Source organism: Triturus cristatus, chromosome 8 (assembly GCF_964204655.1).
Source record: "Triturus cristatus chromosome 8, aTriCri1.1, whole genome shotgun sequence".
In the NCBI taxonomy this organism is placed as follows: Eukaryota; Metazoa; Chordata; class Amphibia; order Caudata; family Salamandridae; genus Triturus; species Triturus cristatus.
The window spans coordinates 1,654,104,322-1,654,124,822 of record NC_140591.1 but is presented as its reverse complement, the minus strand read 5'-3'; the positions used below and the strand labels follow the sequence as shown (position 1 = coordinate 1,654,124,822).

Here is a 20,501-nt window from a genome sequence, read left to right as displayed (position 1 = left end):
AGGTTCACACCAGAACATGGGCTTCTATTGGAATTCTCTGCGCATATTACCGAGCTCATTATCGCCGCTTTTAGCGGCAGTTTCCTGCTGCTAAAGCGTCGAGAATTTTAACGCCGTCCTTGATAATATGCCCCTAAATCCTTGAGCATTAGTGTTAGCGCTTTTTCTTGTGCAAATTTTGTGGTCCATAAAGCGCTATCTGATAAATCAAAATTCAAAACTGTGGCTATTGGACAAATCATGTGCATTCAAATAACGTGGAGCACATGAGGCTCCACAATAAAGGAGAGAATTATTAACATTTCAAAACAAAGATTTTATTGAAAGTTTTATCATTTACAGAAAGCAAAACCAATTAAGTTAGTGGAAAATCATTAATCAGTGTATAAATTTATCAGTACATATTAAGTTCAAATCATTTCAAACTCATTACATAGGAAGACAAACACAAATCTCCCTTCAAAAATGTCCCTTAAGATCTCCTACTTTGCTCTGAGCTGCACATGAAAGCAGACAAAGGCATTCAGAAGTATTCTGAACTGTAATCTACTCTGCACCAGCTTCAATCACATGATTCTATCATTTGTTCCACCTACACACAGTTCTCATAAAAATATATATGACTTCAGGTTACAGTAAATCAGAGCCAGGAGTACCCTTTCTTTCCTCATATTTGCATCAAACCCTGATTTCTCAACAATGCTGTATCCAATAAGAGACTTGGGTCTATCTTGGTGAAACTCCCAGAAATGTCAATGAATGGACGCTTTTTTCTCATTTCAAATAAGACCGTTAGAACTCTACTTTGGCACTGATTTTTACTCATCCGAAAGTACATTTCTCTATCTCTGGAGCACTGTCTGCCCTGTAGGCCATGTACATATTGTGGATACATTTGATCCCTTTAGTCATGAACGTCATTTAGGGGTCGCAGCTGTGAACCCAGGCTTGCCCCTTGTGACCTCTGGCCTCATAGATGGTGGAACACAGGCGCGTCCTTATGGATGTCCATTGGGCCTCGAGTTCCCTTATTTTGTCGTTTCTTTTCTTATAGTAATAGTGAATAATGTATTATTCGCTATTAGTGTAATAAACATTGGAGTACAGATGGCTGGAATATGACCCTATCTGGCAGCTCAAGTAGGTAAAAAGGGTTTTAAATGTATGTTGTGTGAGTGCTTGAGGGTGAAAATGTGCTTATGTAGGAAAAAGTGTGTGTACGAGTGAATGTGAGTGTATGTGTAAGCAAGTGTGAGCGAGTGAAAGAAAGGTTAAATGGCAAAGTGCTACGAAGCACCTGAGGGCAGGTGTTTAAAAACTGATGTGTTGTTAACATTTGAAAGCTTTGTTTCTTGTTTACTTGATGTGATATAGTGGAGTTTGAGCTGTTTACGCAGCCAGCATCAGCAGTTCAATCTATTTAATAAAACATGCAATGATTAACTTCGCGGCTTCGCAGCAGCTTGGATGTCCTTAGCTGTCCCAGAATGAGGCCTCAACAGCTCTGCACACAAGATTCCTGATCTGAAGGGCCTCATGGGTTCTTCAACCAGAGTGTGACCTTCTGATGGGTGTTTCCAAGCAGTGCAGCCCTCGCCTCTTCCACCAGGCTGTGCCAGTCTCAGCATGGCTAGAATAATGACTGCCTGTCAGCCTCATGATGAGAAGACTCAAGGACCCTGATGAAGACCACCAAGCAAGGAGCCCAAGAGCACAGGTATGAATGTAGATGAGCTAAGCACTGACACAACATGGCTGAAGGAGCCTCGTCTGAGATTGAAATGTCTCAGAACAGCCATGGGGCGGAAACAAACTCATCAACAGTGATTTGAACAGAAGAGGTCGCAGACAGCAACACCTACTTTACAATACGTGTTTGTATTTTGCGTTAGGGTAGAGGCCTCCATCTCTAAGACCACGGCCCAGTGTACACTGGAAGACCTTGAAGAGCTGCTGGATACACAGAGGGCTGAAGTCCTTCCCTGTGGGAGCCTCTGACGCGTGCCTGGTTCAGTAGTGGGCATCGAGGTTTTCTGCCACTTGCTGCAGGATACCCTTCATGTTCGCGAAGAGGGGGATCTTCTCCTCCACCATCTGCCAGCGGATGGAATAAGAGGATCCAAGGATACAAAGATTCTGCAAGACAGACAAAGACATTTACAGGCGAGCATAGGACCCGCTGCTCCTGTCCAGGAGACACTTTCAACATTGTGTCAATTTTCACAAGGTGTTAAAAACCCACTTATCGCAGCCAGGTGCACACAAACACAGTATAAAGTCAACTGACTCAAACACAGGGTTCATGTTAGCAACAGTCAAGATCCATCCATTCAACATACTCGCAGTCAACTCCTGTTAATAATTCTTTAGTGCAATCAGAAACAGCTTGAAGCCAACTTTTAAAACAAAATACATTTATTGTCTCATTTGTTGTTTGGTAGCTGAAACACTTTCCTAAACTGTCATTCAGAATCACATTTATAGCTACAAGCTGCACACGAGGTAGACAAAAATAATTTAGCTTCACATACGTCATTGAAAAACAAAGAAAATGCTTATTCTTCATTCGTGTGTTTGTTATTATAATCCCCACCTCCGGCATCAGTATAACACCTTTAACAAGTGCACAGCGAAAATCCTGCTTTAATTATTAAAAAAATAAAATAAGTTGTCTTTGAGAAGTCTCAAATGCACACATTGCACATGTGCACATATGATTTGTAAAAAAAATCTAAATGTTTAAGGATTCGGAAATATCTCCTTGAGTATTCATGAGCAAGTTTGCAATTTATAGGAATACTTCTGTTCCTCCATGTATAATCCTAGGCACTCTCTGCATGGTGTTAAATCTGTTGGGCTACACATAAAACAAATGTGTGCTTGGACATTTTTGGCGGTACTTTTTTCACAAGGAAAGCATTTTTCAGGTTGGGAAATTCCCCTCCCCTGCACTATCACAGAATGTGAGCCTGTTCTCTTTCTCTCTTTTTTCACCATTTGCTGCTACTTCTTAAAGGTGCAGTTTTACATTTGTTTCCGGGATGGAAACTACTTTACAAATGCATGTCATTACCTTCTAGTCGTCTTCATGGATGCAGTCCTTACGCATGAGATACTTCTCCTTTCTGGCAGAACCAATTCCCTATCTGTAACCCAAAAACTTCTCTCAAGATGGCCCCCATTACCCATGAGCCACCACAAAAGGGAAGAACATACAAAGCACTTCCTGTTTTTTTCTTTCGGGACGGACTCTAGTCTGACACTCGACTACAGCTTAGTTAGGTGTATGTTCTGTTTTTTTATGTTTTGAATATGCAAGCAGGGCTTTGCTTCAAAAGTTCCATGCTTGCAGGTCAGCGTGGCATGGTGTGGGATCCTGATTTAGCAGGGCTGTTGGAAACTACGCGCTCCTGCTCACACTAGGCTTGGTTTCTCCAGCTCTGGGTGCTCAGCTTTAGTTGGTGGGGCTGGGGCGCGTAGGCATTCTCGTTCTTTGCCCGTAGCACTCTGCAGGAAGCGAGCGGGCTGGCGGATCTCCTGCATTGGCGCCCTGCTTTATTGGGTGTTTTTTGGTGTTTTGCCCAGCTCTTTTCCCCCTCATGATGCTTGGGGATTATGTAGGGCTGGCTCCTCCCCCGGTCATCCTCTCTGGGAAGTTATGTTTCATAGATAGCGTACCCCAATATAGGCTTGAGTGGGCCCCTAACACTTAACCTACAATTACCATACCATTACACTACATAACAGGTTTTTTGGTATTGACCTTTTACCTAGCTAAGCACTGCATAAATGTTGTGTGGTTTTCCCCGAAAAATAGCCTCATTAATTATGCATAAGAATTCTCAGAATCACAGCAGGATTACCATCTTCTGCATAAAAACTATGTATAAGGGTCATCCCTTCCGTCATCCTTGGCCGACATGACATAGCAAGGTATAATCCCCTGAGGGTACCTTTTTGGTGTTTATACATCATATCTTTGCCAAGGCAGGCAGAGGAGAAAGACTTCGATTCTGACATACTGACATGAGATGCTGAGGTTCCTGCACTCAGACACTCCAGCTCACAGTGGTCTGACATCCCTCGTGGGGTGTCCATCTCGAGGCCAAGACGGGGCACCACAGTCTCTCACTTTAGGTAATGGGGTTAACCTCATCCTAGGGGGATTCTTGGCTCTACACCTACATACATGCTAGGTACACTTGGGTACATCTAGTTAGAGTTGCATCGTAGGAGTATGCATTGTTACTGTCATGTATTTACATGCGTGAATATATTCATTGTTCGAGCATTATGGTAAAATCTACCGTCCATTGACTCTGTTGGTGCTTAATATCGTTTCTATTCGTTCCTGTCTTATGGTTGTTTCAGCACACCTATTTTACACTAAATGACGCCGGTTCAACAGATGCTTCTTGAAAACGTCCCCACCGTTTATTCTGCGTATCTCTGAGAGAAAGTGAACCCGAGTAACTGAGCGAAAAGTACTGCACTCTTTCCAAGATTCCTGATGGGACAGAGTTGTCATGTTCGATAGTTGCCAAGAACTATTCTCTCCTTCATAATAGTAGTTTACAGTGGCACTGTGAGCTAGCTGGTATATAGGCAAACATACCCGGTGGGGGTGTCTGGAATCAGTCTGGACACCAATCCCACTGTCTATGTTGTCTAAGCACGCACGCATGTCTTATATCTGTTTATAGGAACTACACAAGAGGGCGTTTGCAATGTGACCTTGTATCATAGGTAACCTATACATAAACAGCAGTTGCTTGTGCATTCTCCATGTTACGGCATCCTAGGAGATTAGTTTGGTTGGTGTTTGTATACTCTAGCGCCTCGTCAGGAGGTCACTGGTCCTTCGGTACAGCCCTCTTTGCACTTTCTGCAACACTTGATTGAAGCTGTGGTTGAGGCTGTATCCGATATTAATAAAGTCAAACTATGTGCCAAGAAGACAGGGTGCACTGGTGGGGCAGAAACCTGGGTGCTTGGCACCGTTCCCTGTTTGTGAGGGTAAATTGCAATATGTTGGCAAATTTCACTTATATCGCATGGAAGAAGGTGCTGTAAGAAAAGCTGTCTGTCAATATTGCCCATGTTGGTAGTATGAGAGTGGGTGATTTGCCATTGTATATTTAGTTACAAAAATGTCCATTTCAATATCCCCAGTTTTGTCACTATTATTAGTATGCACATTTTATTTATTTGATAGTTTCTTCATAGTACAGACTATTACCTCGCAAGGGGTGTTCGTGTCCTCGACAGATACCATAGAGCGTACAACATTTCTTTTTTTAGTCACCTAGACGCAAATACATACATTAGGGTCACTGGGGGGCATGGGTCAGTAATATTTCTAGAGCCAGCCTATTATTCCAAAAGCGACAGGTTTTTTTTATCCTGAAGGACCATAGTCAACTATGTTTTTGAGGACGAGGAAAGTCTATATGTTACGGTACAGACAGGTGGGCGTGTTGACATGTGATCTGTGACAGTTTGTGGCTGGGTGCTTTTGGATGTGATCGCCCTGGTTATTTTTTGTAGAACCCCAAGGTTTGTAGGTCTGCGTAGGTCTCAGTCCATGTGCTATTCTACTGTTTGGAGGACATCATTGTTCTTGTGGGACCCGGAGATCAGTGGGTCTTCAGTGTGTTTGTTTGTGCCAATTTCATAATGGTGTTCATCTGAGAGTCGTGTTTCCTTGTGTTGTTAACATGGAAACAACATGGAGTTGTTGAGTTATTTTTCATAAAGGGGTGATCGCTTTTTCTTTTTGTTTCAATGTATCAAGAGAGTAAGCTAAAGGGGGGGAGGTAGTGCAGTCATTTAAGAGAAAATGCTGGATGAGCAGTATTTTCATCTCTGCTTTGAAGTCTTTAAGAGAGGGATTGGTACCGATTGAAGGAGGAAAGTTATTCCAGATCATGGAGGCACATCCAGAGAAGGCTTGTTGAGAGTTCTTTTTTTTTCCAGGCAAGTATTTCCAGTGGGAGGTTGTTGTTGCTCTGCAGATGGTGTTGGCCTCGTGAAATGGTCAGTTTTTCGGCTAAGTAGATCGGGCTCTTTGTGTGAAGAGCTTTATGAATAGTGCAGGTCAGTTTCAGGATACCCCTGGCTTCCGTAGCAATCTTATTTATTTATTTAAGAGTTTTATGTAGCACCAGCAAGATCCAAGGGTATCAGAGTGCTTTACAGCTCACAGATTCAGCTTGCACAAAATAAAAGTAAAATCAGGACATCTGATTTAAGTTCAATCACGTCATTGGTTCAGCACAGATGGAGGGAAGTAGCTTGGGTGAGGTATGTAGAGAGCATGGGATGCAGAACCTGTCGATATTGGGAGGCTGAAGATCCCCTAGTTGAGGTGTCTGTTGAGGAGAAGATCCGTTAGCTGTGTCTTAAAGCTCGCAAAGGAAGGTTTAGTCCTGATGTGTGTTGGTATGGAGTTCCAGATTTTAGGGGCATTGCTCGAGAAAGAGCGTGGCAGCGTTTTTTGTTCATGGACTTTGGGAGGAATGAGGAGTAGGGTGTTTGAGGTTCTTAGGTTTCTTGTCTGACTTGCTTTTTTGAGTTTTGAGGCAAGGTAGGCTGGTTTTTCCTTGTGGGGGGGCTTTATAAGTGAGACAAGCAGTTCTGAAGCTGCATGGGCTTCCATCGGGAACCATTTCAGCTCTTTCCGGGCAGGGGAGATATGGTCATATTTTTTTAATGCTGTGACCATTCTGGCCATTGCATTGAGAGTGGTTCTGAGGGGAGCAAGGTGGGAGTTGGCAGCTGCTGTTAGGGTGGCATTTCTGTAGTCTAATCGAGACAGCACTAGAGCTTGCGTGTTGGACTTAAGATCATTTGGTGGTAGGTAGGGTTTGATTTTATTTAGCAGTATCAAATTGTAAAAGGCACTCTTTGCGTTGATCTTTTATGTGATTTTTCATGGACAGTTTGGGGTCCAGTGTGATTTCCAGAGATTTGACGGTGCTAGCTAGGGTTAGATTGCATTTAATAGTGTCTATGGAGTTTATCCAATCTTGCATCCAATCTTGCATCTGGGGTGACACTTCTGATTTAAATATGAGGAGAAGTCTTGTCTTGGTTGAGTTTTAGACGGCCATGAGATAACCAGTGTTGGACTACTTTGAGGGTGGAGTTTAGCCAGTGTATGTCTTCTAGTGAGGAGATTTCCGTGAATAGCTGGGTGTCAACTGCATATAGATGTAAGGGGATGTTTGCGTCGTTAAGTATGACGGTGACGGGTTGTATGTAGATGTTAAACATAGTGGGTGAGAGGACGGAACCTTGTGGGACACCCCATGTTATTGCCATTGTATCAGAGGTCTGGTTGCTTATTTTTATTTGTTTTCCAAGCACTGTTGTAGGAATGATGTGAAACTGTGTAGCACCACCCTCTCTGCACCAATCCTTTTTTGGAGAGGATTCTAGGAGAAGCTTGTGATCAACCGTGTCAAAGGCTGCTGATATGTCAAGGAGAATGAGCAGGCAACAACGGTCTGTATCAAGAGACATGTGAAGATCATGAAGATCGTCTACAATGCTCAAAATAGCTGTTTCGATGCTGCTTCCTTTTCTGAACCCAGATTGGTTAGGATTCAGGAGATTGCTACTTTCGATGTGTTCCGTTGAGTGGAGAGAGAACACATCTCTTAGAGTTTGGGCTAGGAAAGGAAGATTGGAAAAAGGACGGAAGTTGTTTAGGTAATTTGGGTCTGCTTCTACTTTTTTTTAGTAGAGGTGTGACTTGCCGGAGTTTTAGTCATTGTGGAGCTGTTTATAATTTGAGTCCAAAGTGGTGTTATTGTCTGGTTAAGTTTTTTGCCAGGGAAGCTGGTAGGGGGTCAAATAGGTGGGAGGAAGGTTTGGATGTAGCCAGAAGAGCTGATATGCCCACCTCCAAAAGTGGGTAGAATACCCTCCAGGTCCCAGGGGCTTTGGGGCTTTTGGGGTCTGTTACATCTGTTGTTATCTTAGGGTATAGTTGATGAAAGTGTGGACAGAGGGTGTGGGTTGATGGCTTCCTTCCAGAGAGGGGGATCTCTTCAGAGAACTGGCTGAGATCTTCAAGGGAGAGATCAATTTTAATGATTTTATCATTGACGAACTTGGTGAATTTGTCACACCTTTATTGGTGCTACTTAGGTGGACTGCTGTTTGATAATGTTGAAGAGGTCTCTAGGGTGGTTTTATTCTTTGTCCAGGGCATTGCGGAAGAAGGACGCTTTTTCGTTCATGAAAAGTTTTTTATATTTTCTGCGTTCTCTCCTGAGATGGTCCAGGTGGTTTGTTGAGGGATCCTTTTCACCTGAGTCTTTCCGCTGTTGTGAGCTGTCTTCTTTCAATGTTGAGGTCTTTGTTAAATCAGGATCTCAATGGTATATTTCTTCTCCTTTTTAGTTGGTCCAGGATGGAGGACATCGTTGAGTTATAGTGATTAGTGAGTTTTGTTGTAGAGAGGTTCTTGGATGGGGCGGAGGGGTAGTTGAGCCAGTATTCTTTCTTGAAGAACCACTAGTGGAACTTGCCTTTGGTTTCTTGTCCATTGGAAGTTTTTGTGCATGCGGGTTGGGTGGAAAGGCACTTTGTTGAAGTGGAATAAAATGACGTGGTGGTCCGACCAATCGACGGAAAGGATGTTTTCAACGGCTATTGTTTTTTCGTGGGCTATGATTGCATTTAAGGTGGGCCTTTATTGTATGTTTGACCTTCACAGTGCTGAGAGGGATTTTTACTGAGTAAGAGGTCATTTAAGGATTGTATTAAGGTATTGCTTTCATTGTTCCATTGAAGGTTGAAGTCCCCTAGGAAGATGTTGTTGGCATGTGAGAGTGAGCAGTGTATAATTAGATCAGCTAGGTGTTCGCCGAAGGCAATTGCATTTCCTAGTAGGTGGTAGAGAAGGTGACAGTTCATTGTGGAGTTGTCTTCCATCCTTAAGGTGGTATCGATATATTCAAATGTGTTGTAAGTGAGGGTGTCCTCTTCCCTCACATTCATGTTGTTCTTGTGGATAATGGTGATGCCACCACCACGGCTGTCCTTCCTGTCATTCTTGATGATTGAAAATCCTGGTGGAACTAGCATGTCTAAGATTGGGTATGAAGATTCTTTGAGCCATGTTTCGGTGATGAATCTTACTGTCATCAGGATGGGTGTGATATGAATATATTTTCTTACATTTGATACAAGCATAGAAATGGAATGAGGGCAGCTATTAGGGGCATAAGATAGAGTTTAGGTATCCCTGTTAGAAGAGCATTTCCGTATTCTCGTGTCATGTAGTTCCTCACCTTCAAGTAGGAACTGCACGTTTGTTGGTCAACATAAACATAGGGATGGTGCCAGACTTATTCTGTGCACCCCACGTAAGATATGTTGTCCTAAAAACCAACTATCCCCCAGTGCCACAATGTGCACCCCTAAACATAAACGGGCAGCAAACCGTTTAGGAAACCACAGGACATGATAACCCTGAGCTCTGCCAGGTATTGTGATAACAGATCTAGAACCCTTTTGCTCACTCACTCGTGCTCTCGTTCTCTCACAAAAATACGCAAGGAATACACAGTGGGGTGTTTTCAATATTCATTGAACTAAAAGCGCGTGGCAGCCTAAACGTGTAGATGAAATTTCCTTGAATGAGCTAAATAAATAAGAACTTTTTAACCACCTCAATTTAAGTGCCTCTTTTATGTCCTTACCGGGACGTTCATTTTCCTTGTTGTGCGTGTGTGTGTGTATATATACATCGTACTCTTGCTACGCACTCCCCTAACCTAAATACCTAGGGTGTAGGTATGTGTTCTTCCAAAAATTCCCCATCGGATGGTCCAACCCCATTACCTGAAGGGAGAGAATGTAGGTCCCTGTCGTGGTCACGAGTTGGACATCCCTTGTCAAGGGATCAAAAATGGGTGGATAAAAAATTTACACATTTGCACAATATATGGATTGACCTTGTATGTGATGTTCATGGTATCATGATAGCGTTCCTGCAAAGCTGATTTTGTAAACAAGTATGGTTTCATGGAAACTAATCCAATCTGTCATGGACACAAATGTGTGTCAAAAGTCATTGTGTGAGAGTGAAGGCAATTTAGGAAAAAACCTGTGTGTATGTAAAATGGCAGTGTTTTCTTCTAGGCTTTACTGGGACACAGGCCACCCACTCCGCAGACATGAGTGGACCTCAAAGCTATCTAAAATAAACTAGAAAACTATGGCTAAAAAGTACATTAGCATATGCAACTGTAAAATTCAACCCTAAAATCCAAGTTCTAAAATCAAGCTAAAAACTATTAAAAATCATGCGATTTAGAAGCCAAAAGCATAAAGAAAGCCATCTGAAATGAAAGCAAAAAGTAAAAACCCAATTTATCGGTCTTGCCTTTGGGACCTTCTATGGATTTAGCTATGCAGCACATTAGCATGGCTGCTGAAACATCTACTGTTCTTTAATATGGAGGGAAAGTAAGCACTAAACGCAGACACACCAGGTATGGGAACACGTGAAGAGAAATACTGCCTATCAGCGGGAAATGGTATTGTCCACAGCTCTGTTTTTAATATAAAATCAGGGCCTTCCATGGTCATATACTGAAAATACAAGATTTGAAAAAAATGTGATTGTCTACGGGTGCTTGTGGAAGACAAGTTTCTATGGCCTGGAATCTAGGGAATGCTAAAGTGATTCTAGTATTTTACTGACCTTTGCTGGTCGTTTTCTATCAAGAGAGTTAAATAGAGGCAGTTGCCAGAAAAACTTTAAAAAAGAAAGTGCATAAGCAGAAAGCAATTCTGGTATTTTACTGACCTCTACTGTTTGTTTTCTATCAAGACAGTTAAATAGAGGCAGTTGAACGGAGAAAAAAGTCCCTAAGCAAAAGCGGAAGCAGACAAGTCCTGGGGCTGATCACCAGAGACGACAAAGTACATACAACAGATCTTCCAGACAGCGCAAGTGATGTCTAGGCTCGACCTAAAAACAATTTAGGATGTAAAACATAGGGCAAATCAAACGTTTCCACCAAACAGAATGGCCAAATGTTTATGTGTTCCGAATGGTAGATGAAACATTTCTGTTCTCGGCATCCGCAGACAATAATCACAGAGGCACACCTCGGAGCAGGCTTATAGAGCAAATGTGTTCCCATTCAACCCCCACAGCAGCTGCCTGCGGGAGTGACAACTGCCAAACCGGAGTCTAGATCCAATTCACCAGGAGTCGATGCATCCCACAAAGGCTTGTAGAATGCAGCGAGGAGCAACGAATTACGTTGTGGACATCTATACATATTGGCCTTTAAGGGGTCCATCAGTACATTTATGCCTGAAGAATCAACTGGTTGTGATCCCAGGCATACAATAAATCCAAAGCATACTCAAAAGTGCACAACAAACAGCAGAACACGGGCAGTGAAGCCATGCAGGCTGAAATGATAAGAACCAATGCTCATCAAGTTCTCGAAGCAAGGGTGTGCCAACACAATTCACCATGCACTCCCAGAACAGCAGAACTTTTGGTAGTGCTAGCTCCATTTAATCTCAAAATGGAACATCCATTGCAGAGTAGAAAAACTAAAATCACAGTGCCGACAATCAGGAACAGGACCAGTGAAAGACCTCCAAATATGCTTCCATGCATGAAGTGTATAAAAGATGGAATGACTCTGAAAACTGTCTGGAAGGTGATAAACAAATCAGAGCCTATGCCTTTGAAATGATGTGTCATTCCCTTTGTACTAGACATGTTAGAAATGATTCATCAGCTCTCCAAAATGTTGTGGGAAGTTAGTGCAGAGTAGCGTTTGTATCTCTGAAGAGGACCTTGCAAATCGAAGATCAAATGTCTCTTTAGCAGAAGTTAAGGCCATATCTTTTGGAAACAGTAAGGGTTTCAGTTTGCTCAGGGCATCAAAACCATGATTGGTAAGATTAATCAATGTCCAAAACTTATCCCCCCCTTACCTGTATGGGGAGATTGAAACTATACTTGTGTACAACAAGTAACAAGGGAAGAAACCGCCACCAGATAGGCATCCCCCTGTTTCATTCCACAGCAACCATGAGTGTTGAAAACCAGGTAACTCCTGTTAGAGAACAGTTTGAAAGCCAGGCATATCACAGTCACTGGGGAACCTTTAAAATAGAAAGATAAGTTTGCCACAGAAACATTACAAACCCCATGCAGCAAAACATCCTTGTACATTAATGATCCACTTAAAGTATTCTCGCAGTCTAAACTGCAGAGAAAAACCTTAGTTTCCCTATTTCGACACAGAAATTTTAAATACAGTTCTCAATACTTGTGTACAAACCATTCCCCTAATGCTTCATATTTGCCTATTTGATGGTGTTGCAGACAGTACTGAAATGGAGATTTGGAAATCGGCAGGGTAATGTACCCATGAATTATCCAATCTGGGGATGGTACTTTACCAACAGTGAAAGGTAACTTCTCTAGTTTCTCAATGTGTAGCATAGTGTATTTTGCATTTTTGTATGCCATGAGTATCTCATGTTTTGTAAGTTGGTATGGGACGAACAAGTTAGTAGTGTTAATATGTCGCCATGTCACTTGTCCAGAACATAGTGTTTGTAATGTCCAGTTTAATACTATAATATACCGCAGCTGTGACTGCCCACGTTGTAATGCAGACAAGTCTTCTTGAACAATATCTATTGCTGATGAACTATGTTTCGTAAACAGTATATCCTAGAGGGCAAGGCGGTCATACCCTTGTCAACCAATGAGAGGGATTTATCAAAATTGGGCCTGTCAATTTTACGCAGTCTTTCAGCAGCTTCCTGCTTTCCTAATTCATTATATATTGCAGAGAAGTGTTTTTGACATGGCTTACAGGGACCTAATACTGTAAGTTGTCACCACCCCAATGTTCAGACTGCATGGACCGTATTTCAGGTCTGCTAGTTTTGAATCCCTCAATGTTATTTAGAAATTGTGCCTGACCTCCATTCATGTCTAATGCTCAAACTAACCGTCCCTTCCAATTGAAGTCTGATGAATTGTAAGTACCATTACACAACATGGTATCCAATGTATCCTCTCTGTATTTTGTAAACTTATCAAAACCGATAAATAGACAAGCAATGTACACCCTCATGTATGTACGCATAGCAGCAGCAGTACCAATAGACGCAATATCAATGTACGCTGTAACCTCTACTTGCACAATGATGTTAAAATCTGTAAATGCAACACAGATGTACTCTGTAACCTATCACGCACAGTGCAATCAATACATGTAAAGAGAATTTTGATGTACACTGTAACCTATGCACCCATAAGGATGCCAATATCAATAATTGCAATGTTGATGTACGATGTAACAATTGTATGTATAATATTGGTAAAAATTATATCAATGACCGCCATGATACAAGTACACACACTCATGAACTCGTATCATAGCTGTCAGATTCATCCAAGGCAACCTCCCCATCAACCCTGTGCCAGAGGTACGTGGTCAGACAGGCTCTGCAACCCAAACTCAAGCTTACCGATTGACAGGTCACAGGTGGGGTTACACTTAGCCCAAAGACAAAAGCGCACCAAGGGAAAACCTTGATCAATCTACAGATAGGTAGTCACACCACAAAGAGGACTCAGGAGATGGCTCCAATAAAACTTGTTTGGCCAAAGGCACACGTTCCCAAAATACCACAAAGTTAGATGCCACATGTAGTTAGGAACCAGCAGCCAATCAGGACACAACATGAACACAGCACGGGGTAATCACGCATAAGCCACACCGGACATCTGGACATGCACACACTTGCCAGCACTAGAACTCCCTGAGGTTGAGAGCCACGTGTGTCCCCTTTATCAGATGGTTATACTTGTTGTGTTATGACTATTATGCTTTCAAGGAACTCAAATTTGTATGAATAAGCGCATAAAACTTCTGTACTTTGAGACTTTCTTCAGACGCGCCCCAGTCAATACTCTCCCGGCAGCTGTGTTTAATTAAACCAACGTGTTACAGTTTTGCCAAATGCTCCTTTTCTTTAAATTTATTCAAGGTAAATCCACATTCGACAACAAACTTTTGCCAGTTTTCAAAGCATACACATATGGCAATTTGTTCTCTGTTCAAATCTTTCATCTTGGCTAGTCCAAGACATGTCATTTGTTGCCCAGTTTTGTTCAGGAAAATCATTTGTTGTGGTATTAGGCATGCTCTAAACATGGCCTCAGTTCCCTGAACCTGCCAGTCTTTTGTCCCCCAATTAGATTTTACATCTATTGTGTCCCTCCAAAAGTCGAAACCTTGTACAGACAACTAGGAAAGAAAAGAAGCAGAATATATCAATTGGTGTCAAATTTTTCATTGCAGGCAATGGTGCAAGCCTATAATAATATGAGGCAGGGGCAGATGCATCATAACCCGAAAAATAAGCAAGCTTTTGTTCAAATGTTTTTCAACTACCCCATGGTGTTGTCGATCAATGTCCCATTGATTGTAATTGTAAACAGCACATGCAACACTTGCTTTATGCAGAAAATGATGACCGTAATTCTCAAAAAAAAACATCTCATCATAACTAGATGTACCATCATATAATTCATCAGACAGAAACACAGTGATTGCTCTAGATCTTCTAGCATTTCATGAACTGTATCAATGTCCCTATCATCAGAAACAATAATAGGGGTAATGACATCATTCAAAGATATTTTGAACAGATATGGAATTTGTAAAAGTTCAGTGGGGCCATACACATCATACGATACCCTTTCCCAAATAATACCATTGGGAACTGGAATAGCAGAAATTTTCACCAGGGAAAGGTGTCTTAGAGCACAGTGTGATGTCATGTGTGGTTTGAGAACCAAGTTCACCAGTTGTACTGCAGAACGTTATGGGAGATAGCATTTAGGAGCAAGAAAAAGACTGTCACCAAACCAATCCACAGGATCAGGAAAATTAACACAATTTTAATCCAACGATATAACCAAAGAGAAAGAAAATATGTCCTTTTCAGCCATAGATAGAAAACACTCATTTTCAGCCTGAATGGTAGATGCAGTGGTGATGGCGGATCCGATACGTCGTAAGAGTATTCATCAAAGTCGATGAAGTAGCCAGAGGCTGTTTGATCTTTTTTTGGCAGCTCAGCAGGATTTGTAGAACTGGGAGCAGACTCAATCTGTGGTACATTAAAGTAGACAGTGTTCTTTTCAGGTTTCCAAATTGAAATCTGTGTTTCTGTTTTGTTGTTATAAAGTTGCAAAAGTTAGAATACATACTCTGTTTTTGTTGATTGATGTCTCTTTAGTTAATAAAGCTCATATCTGAACTTCCTGCATGGCAGCGGGAGGAGGCAGGTAGCTACTCAGGAGCCCACGTGGCTTACTGTTGAGAATCGGCCACATAGTGTGGTTTAAACAGATCAATAGAGACAAATCTTTTGTCTTTGCAGCCGGCAAGGGGTAGAAGCAGAACAGTTCTGTTACCTTCAACAGCCAGGACAGGAACAGGCTCTCTGTGAGTTGGCTCAAATTCTATCTTGTCCACAATTGTTTCCCTGACCAGGTCCTCAACCTTTGGGAGCCAGGCAGTACTTCCGTCACTTCGCTAGTGGTGGTGCGTTTTACTTGGATGTTGCTATGTTCATCCCACAAATCATTCAGTTCATGTAAAACAGCCAAATGTTCAGTGATGTCAAATGGTGTTTACGCCACAACTGTGCTGTGATTGCTAAGGTCTGGCACCCACATCGTTACCCCAAACAGGATTTCATAGAGAGTTTGACGGCCCAGGGATTTTCTAGGCAGATTATTAAGTGCCCTCAGAACCACATACGGATGATGGACCCAACTGCGGCTTGAGGCTAGTACCCTCGCTGTTAAGACTGTTTTAAGTAATGTTTTTTCCTCTCCACAACTTAATTTCTTTCAGGATGGAATGGAAATGAGAAACGCAGGGTTACCTCCAAACTTCCCATGGCCTCTTTGTAAGCCCTAGAGCTAAACCCCGGACCCTGTTCGGAATGTAATGTGTTAACTGCGTATGTCCCTATGAAGTCTCACAGGTCCTTGATAACAGTTCGGGCCTCAGCCGACCACTGCTACCAAGATGTACTTGTAAGCCACATCAGAAGATAGAGGGCCACAGTAGTCCAGGTAAACACAAGCCAGAGGCTTGTTTGAAATCAGTAGAGGTGCATGTGGTGGATGCGCCACGGTGGACGCCTTCATCTGCTGGCAGATGTCGCATTTAAGGAAAAAGTCCTCGGTCTGTTTGTCAAGACCACGCCATCAATACAGTTGCTGAAATTATGAAATTGTAGCCGCCACCCCTTCGTGTGAAAATGACAGACCCTCGTGTGCAGCTAGGATTAAACCCATTCTGCGATCTGTGTTTGGCATTACTCTATCACCCACTACAGGAATGTGAGCACATGGAATGTTTTGTTCATCTAACTTGTAGGACTACTTGAGTGGAATGGCTTTCCAGCAATCAGTGTCATTGCGAGCAGCTCTGACAGCCACCATTAGGTCTCTTTCTATTCTCACACTGGAATGAGTGGTTGCAGGAATCGCAGCATGGCAAACTGTTGTTTTTGCGGCTTCATCTGTTATGGAATTCCCTGCAATGTGTACCCCAGCACATTATTGACAGAATGTGTGTATTACATTAGTCCGTGGCAACCAATCTTTCAGCTTTGCCACTTGTTCTGAAAGCAGCATGTGCAACCCTTTGAGTCTCTGAATCCATTTTGGTTCCAATAATATAGATATTCATTACAAGACTGGACAGAGTAAGCCTAATCGCACACAATAAGTGTGAGGAATCCTGGATCCGTACTCCCTACTGCCAGTATTACAGCCCTAAGTTCGGCCAGGAGGCATGGCTACGCGGGCAATGGAGTCGGACGCACTCACATAGAGCTCCGTCGCTCACTTCCCTTTCCCGCCGCAAATATCTGGTAAATGTGGAGAAGCTGGGTCGGAGACTGGCCCAGTGGAGGTGGGGACCTGCCTGGCCGGTGCCGGACTGAGTGCAACCACACTGGGTGCCGTAGCTTGCCTCCGGGACTCCGCCATAGTGTACACGCCACACAGGCGGGCCAGCTGATCGGATGCTGTCACTGCGCGGGCCTGGGCATGCGCCCCGCCCACTGAGCCATGAAATATGGTGACAGATGGAGAATTGAAGAGACGCCCCTGCTGCCCGGCAACCACGGCCTGCAGCGGCTGCAGACTGTCGCCCTAGGCGGTATCTTACACCCACGACCCCAGTGAGCACCTTCCACGGGCGCTTTTGTGGGACTGGCCGCTACTGTGGTGCACGGCGCGGCTGCATCGCAAGAAGCCCCGGACCGAGTGGGAGAGACTGGGCGCGAGCTACGTGGACACTGGGGCTTATTCCTGCACCTGAGGACTGCCATGGCTACTCGGGACTCCGTTACCTGCGGTGAGACGGCGATCTCTCCGGAGCACGGCACAGGAGACCAAGTGGGCGCCCATCTGTGTGGCTACAAGAAGACGCTGCCAATTAAACTGAGACATGCATCAAGTACAGGAATTTGATCCTGGAGTCCCAACGAATGGAGGAGGCACCTGACAAACTCAGGGAGAGGCCAAACACTGGTGAAGCCAAACGAGATAGGCACAGGCCAATTTGGGAGGTGATACTCCCTTGGGGGCTGAAAATAAACACATGATAGAGCCGGCCACATTATTGAAAGAGGCCTCAGATCTGTAGAACGCCAGGACTCAGGCAACCAGTGCCAGATATAACTGCAGGACTGGCTGTTGTTGGCGATTTAAAGGGCGGCTCGCACACAGGACACCGGACACAGGTTCTGGGGCTGGTGGGGTAAACTCAAGCGAACTTGCGCCTCGGCTGCATTTGAGTCTTTGGCTGACAACACGACCAACCCCCATGCCCAAATAGGTACTCCCGGATGACATCGGGGTGTCTGCTGCAGCAGTGAATCCATGTGCAGTGAAGTGCATTGAGCGCAGAACGTGAGGGAGAGGTTGTATACTTTGGCACCCACTGCCGCCGCTTGGGCACACACTTGAAGACCGGCCCGACTGCCAGGCACCCTGGTGTGAGTTGGATTCTTGTGGGGACTAGCCACTTGCTTAGACCACTGACTGGGCCTGGAGAGACATATTGTGGAGAGCGTTGTCATCCATCCTATGCTGACACTATGTCATGTGGTGGCCGATCAAAACACGGCACTGGGGGATCCCTGCCCAAACCTCCCTTAACCCGCGTCCAATCCGAAAAGATGTCTGAGGAGGGGACTCCTGATCGGATGTCTAGTAAACCGGATGCGGTGTTGGCAGAGGTGGAGAAATTGGGCGAAACCATGAACCAGACCTGCACTTCTTTGGAGGGGAAGATAGACAAGGTGGCAATCGACCTGAACCTTTTACACCCGGACCATGGTAAACTCGCAGACAGGTCGTCTGAGGTGGAAATTACCATCGCAGAAACCACTCCACAAATCACAACGGAGGAGAAATACATCACAGACCTTATAAACAGAGTGGAATATCTGGAAAGTAGAGCTGAGGACGCCCAGGGGAGTTCGGGGCATAACAATGTATGCGTGGTGGGTCTTCCGGAAGGCAAGGAAGGCAGAGCCCCTGTAGCCTAAACCGAATCCTGGCTATGAGCTTTGTTACCAGAGGAGTCGCTCTCCCCACACTTTGTAGTAGAACGAGCACACAGAGTGCCTGCCATTCCTCCGCCTCCAGGATCCAACCCTAGATCTCTCCTGATAAGACTACTGAACTACAGAGACAGAGATACTATACTTCAGAAAACTAGGAAGCTGCAAGAAATATAAATAGACAATCATAAAATCCTGTTTTTCCCGGTCTTTACAATGCAAGTACAGAGGCAATGCTACTCATACATGCCAGTGAAGTGAAGACTCCGATAACAAGACTTGAAATATTCCCTGCTGTTTCCTGCCCGATTGAGAGTGGTAGGGGGAGGCAAGACTCACTTTTTCGACACCCTGGAAGCGGCAGGGGATTGGTTGGATACCTATGGAAAGGCAGGTGGGGCCACCGCGCAGGCAGGATCATCGGAAGCTAACACTAGCAGCCCCTACAGACGTCGGTGGAGTGGAAGGAATTGTGCGAAACTCCAAGCTTCGCAACATCTCGGAACTAACCCGAAGCAGATGCTACAGGATCAGCACAGGGACCTCCAAGCAGCTGTGGACATTGGCGGTACACATGGAGAGGCGGCTTCGGTGTCCAGCCTATAGGAACAAGACAGTGAGGAAGAAGTCGGACGAAGCCTTGAACTCGCAAGAGTCATGTGAACTGCCAGAGGTCTCCCCGCAGATGGCTAGACAAGATTGCTTAACAGCCACTGTAAACTGCATGCTGGACTGCAATGAACACGTATTGATGTATACCCAAGTATAATATGATGTTGGTTTTGCTGCCTCACAGTTCTATTATGCAATACGGTATTTGTGAGTTGATACTTATTACAGTACATAGAAAACATTTGGCTATGGGGATTGACTACCTGCGCAAACTCATGCTGCGGGAGGCGGGAGGTTCTTCCCGGCACCACAGGTCTTTCTTTTATCCCTTTGTCATTGCCTCAATGTTGTTTTTGTTATTTGTTTGGACGATTGCTTTTTGCATTTTCGCCCTTTTGGTATTTTTGGTTTTAGTTTGTTGTAGATATGCCGTCACACATGCGCTGGGCCGAACTACACTGTATGCTAGATGCGTAACCACGTGGCACACGTTCACATTCCTGGCAGATATTTTCCTAATCAGACCAATTGTCAGACCACTAATAGCAATTATTCCAATAACTGGTTTAACACTATGGCACCGATTAAACTTGGCACATGGAATGTGAGAGGCATCCATAGCACGTCCAGCTGATACCTCATTTATTCATATTTTAAGAGGCACCAAGTACAGATTGCTCTCCTTCAGCAGACACACCTGATGCGATATGAGGTGACACATTTACAGAGGAGGTGGAGGGGCCAGCTGTATGCCACGGGATACTCAGCATATTCCAGGGGATCCCTGATTTGGGTTAGGCCGGGGACCCTGTTCAGCATTGAAGACTCACTTATCGATGCGGAAGGCCGTTATGTAATATTAAAGGGTAAGCTAGATGGCCATCCTAAACTTATTGCATCCATTTACACACCAAACCTCGATCAAGCTAATTTCCTGGAGGCCTTATCGATTAAGTTAGCCATATGGCTCGATATCCCACTGATAGTGGGGGGCGACTACAATTGCATACTTGAGGTCTCACTAGATCATTCCCTCCCCCCCACCCAGGGGTGCCAACATACGCTGCGATGAAGGCATTGATCAACTGGATTACACAATGGCATCTCACAGATATATGGAGATACAGAAACCCACATGATAGAATATATTCGTACTCTTCAGGGGCACACGGACTCCATGTTCAGCTTGACCACATAATGGTAACAGACGACCTCTTGACAGT

At 44.1% G+C, this 20,501-nt stretch overlaps 1 protein-coding gene across 3 annotated transcripts in view; it reads right to left on the bottom strand.

Moving 5' to 3' along the window:
- Nucleotides 1-295: 295 nt before the first annotated feature.
- LOC146808495 (transient receptor potential cation channel subfamily M member 2-like) overlaps nucleotides 296-20,501 on the bottom strand; it is a 1,799,999-nt gene continuing 1,779,793 nt past the window's right edge. For all 3 annotated transcript variants that reach the window (XM_085623580.1, XM_085623581.1, XM_085623582.1), the window contains one exon: nucleotides 296-2,136. In XM_085623580.1, the coding sequence (XP_085479706.1) occupies nucleotides 2,011-2,136 (126 nt within the window). In that variant the 3' untranslated portion in view covers nucleotides 296-2,010. The remainder of the gene's footprint in view (nucleotides 2,137-20,501) is intronic.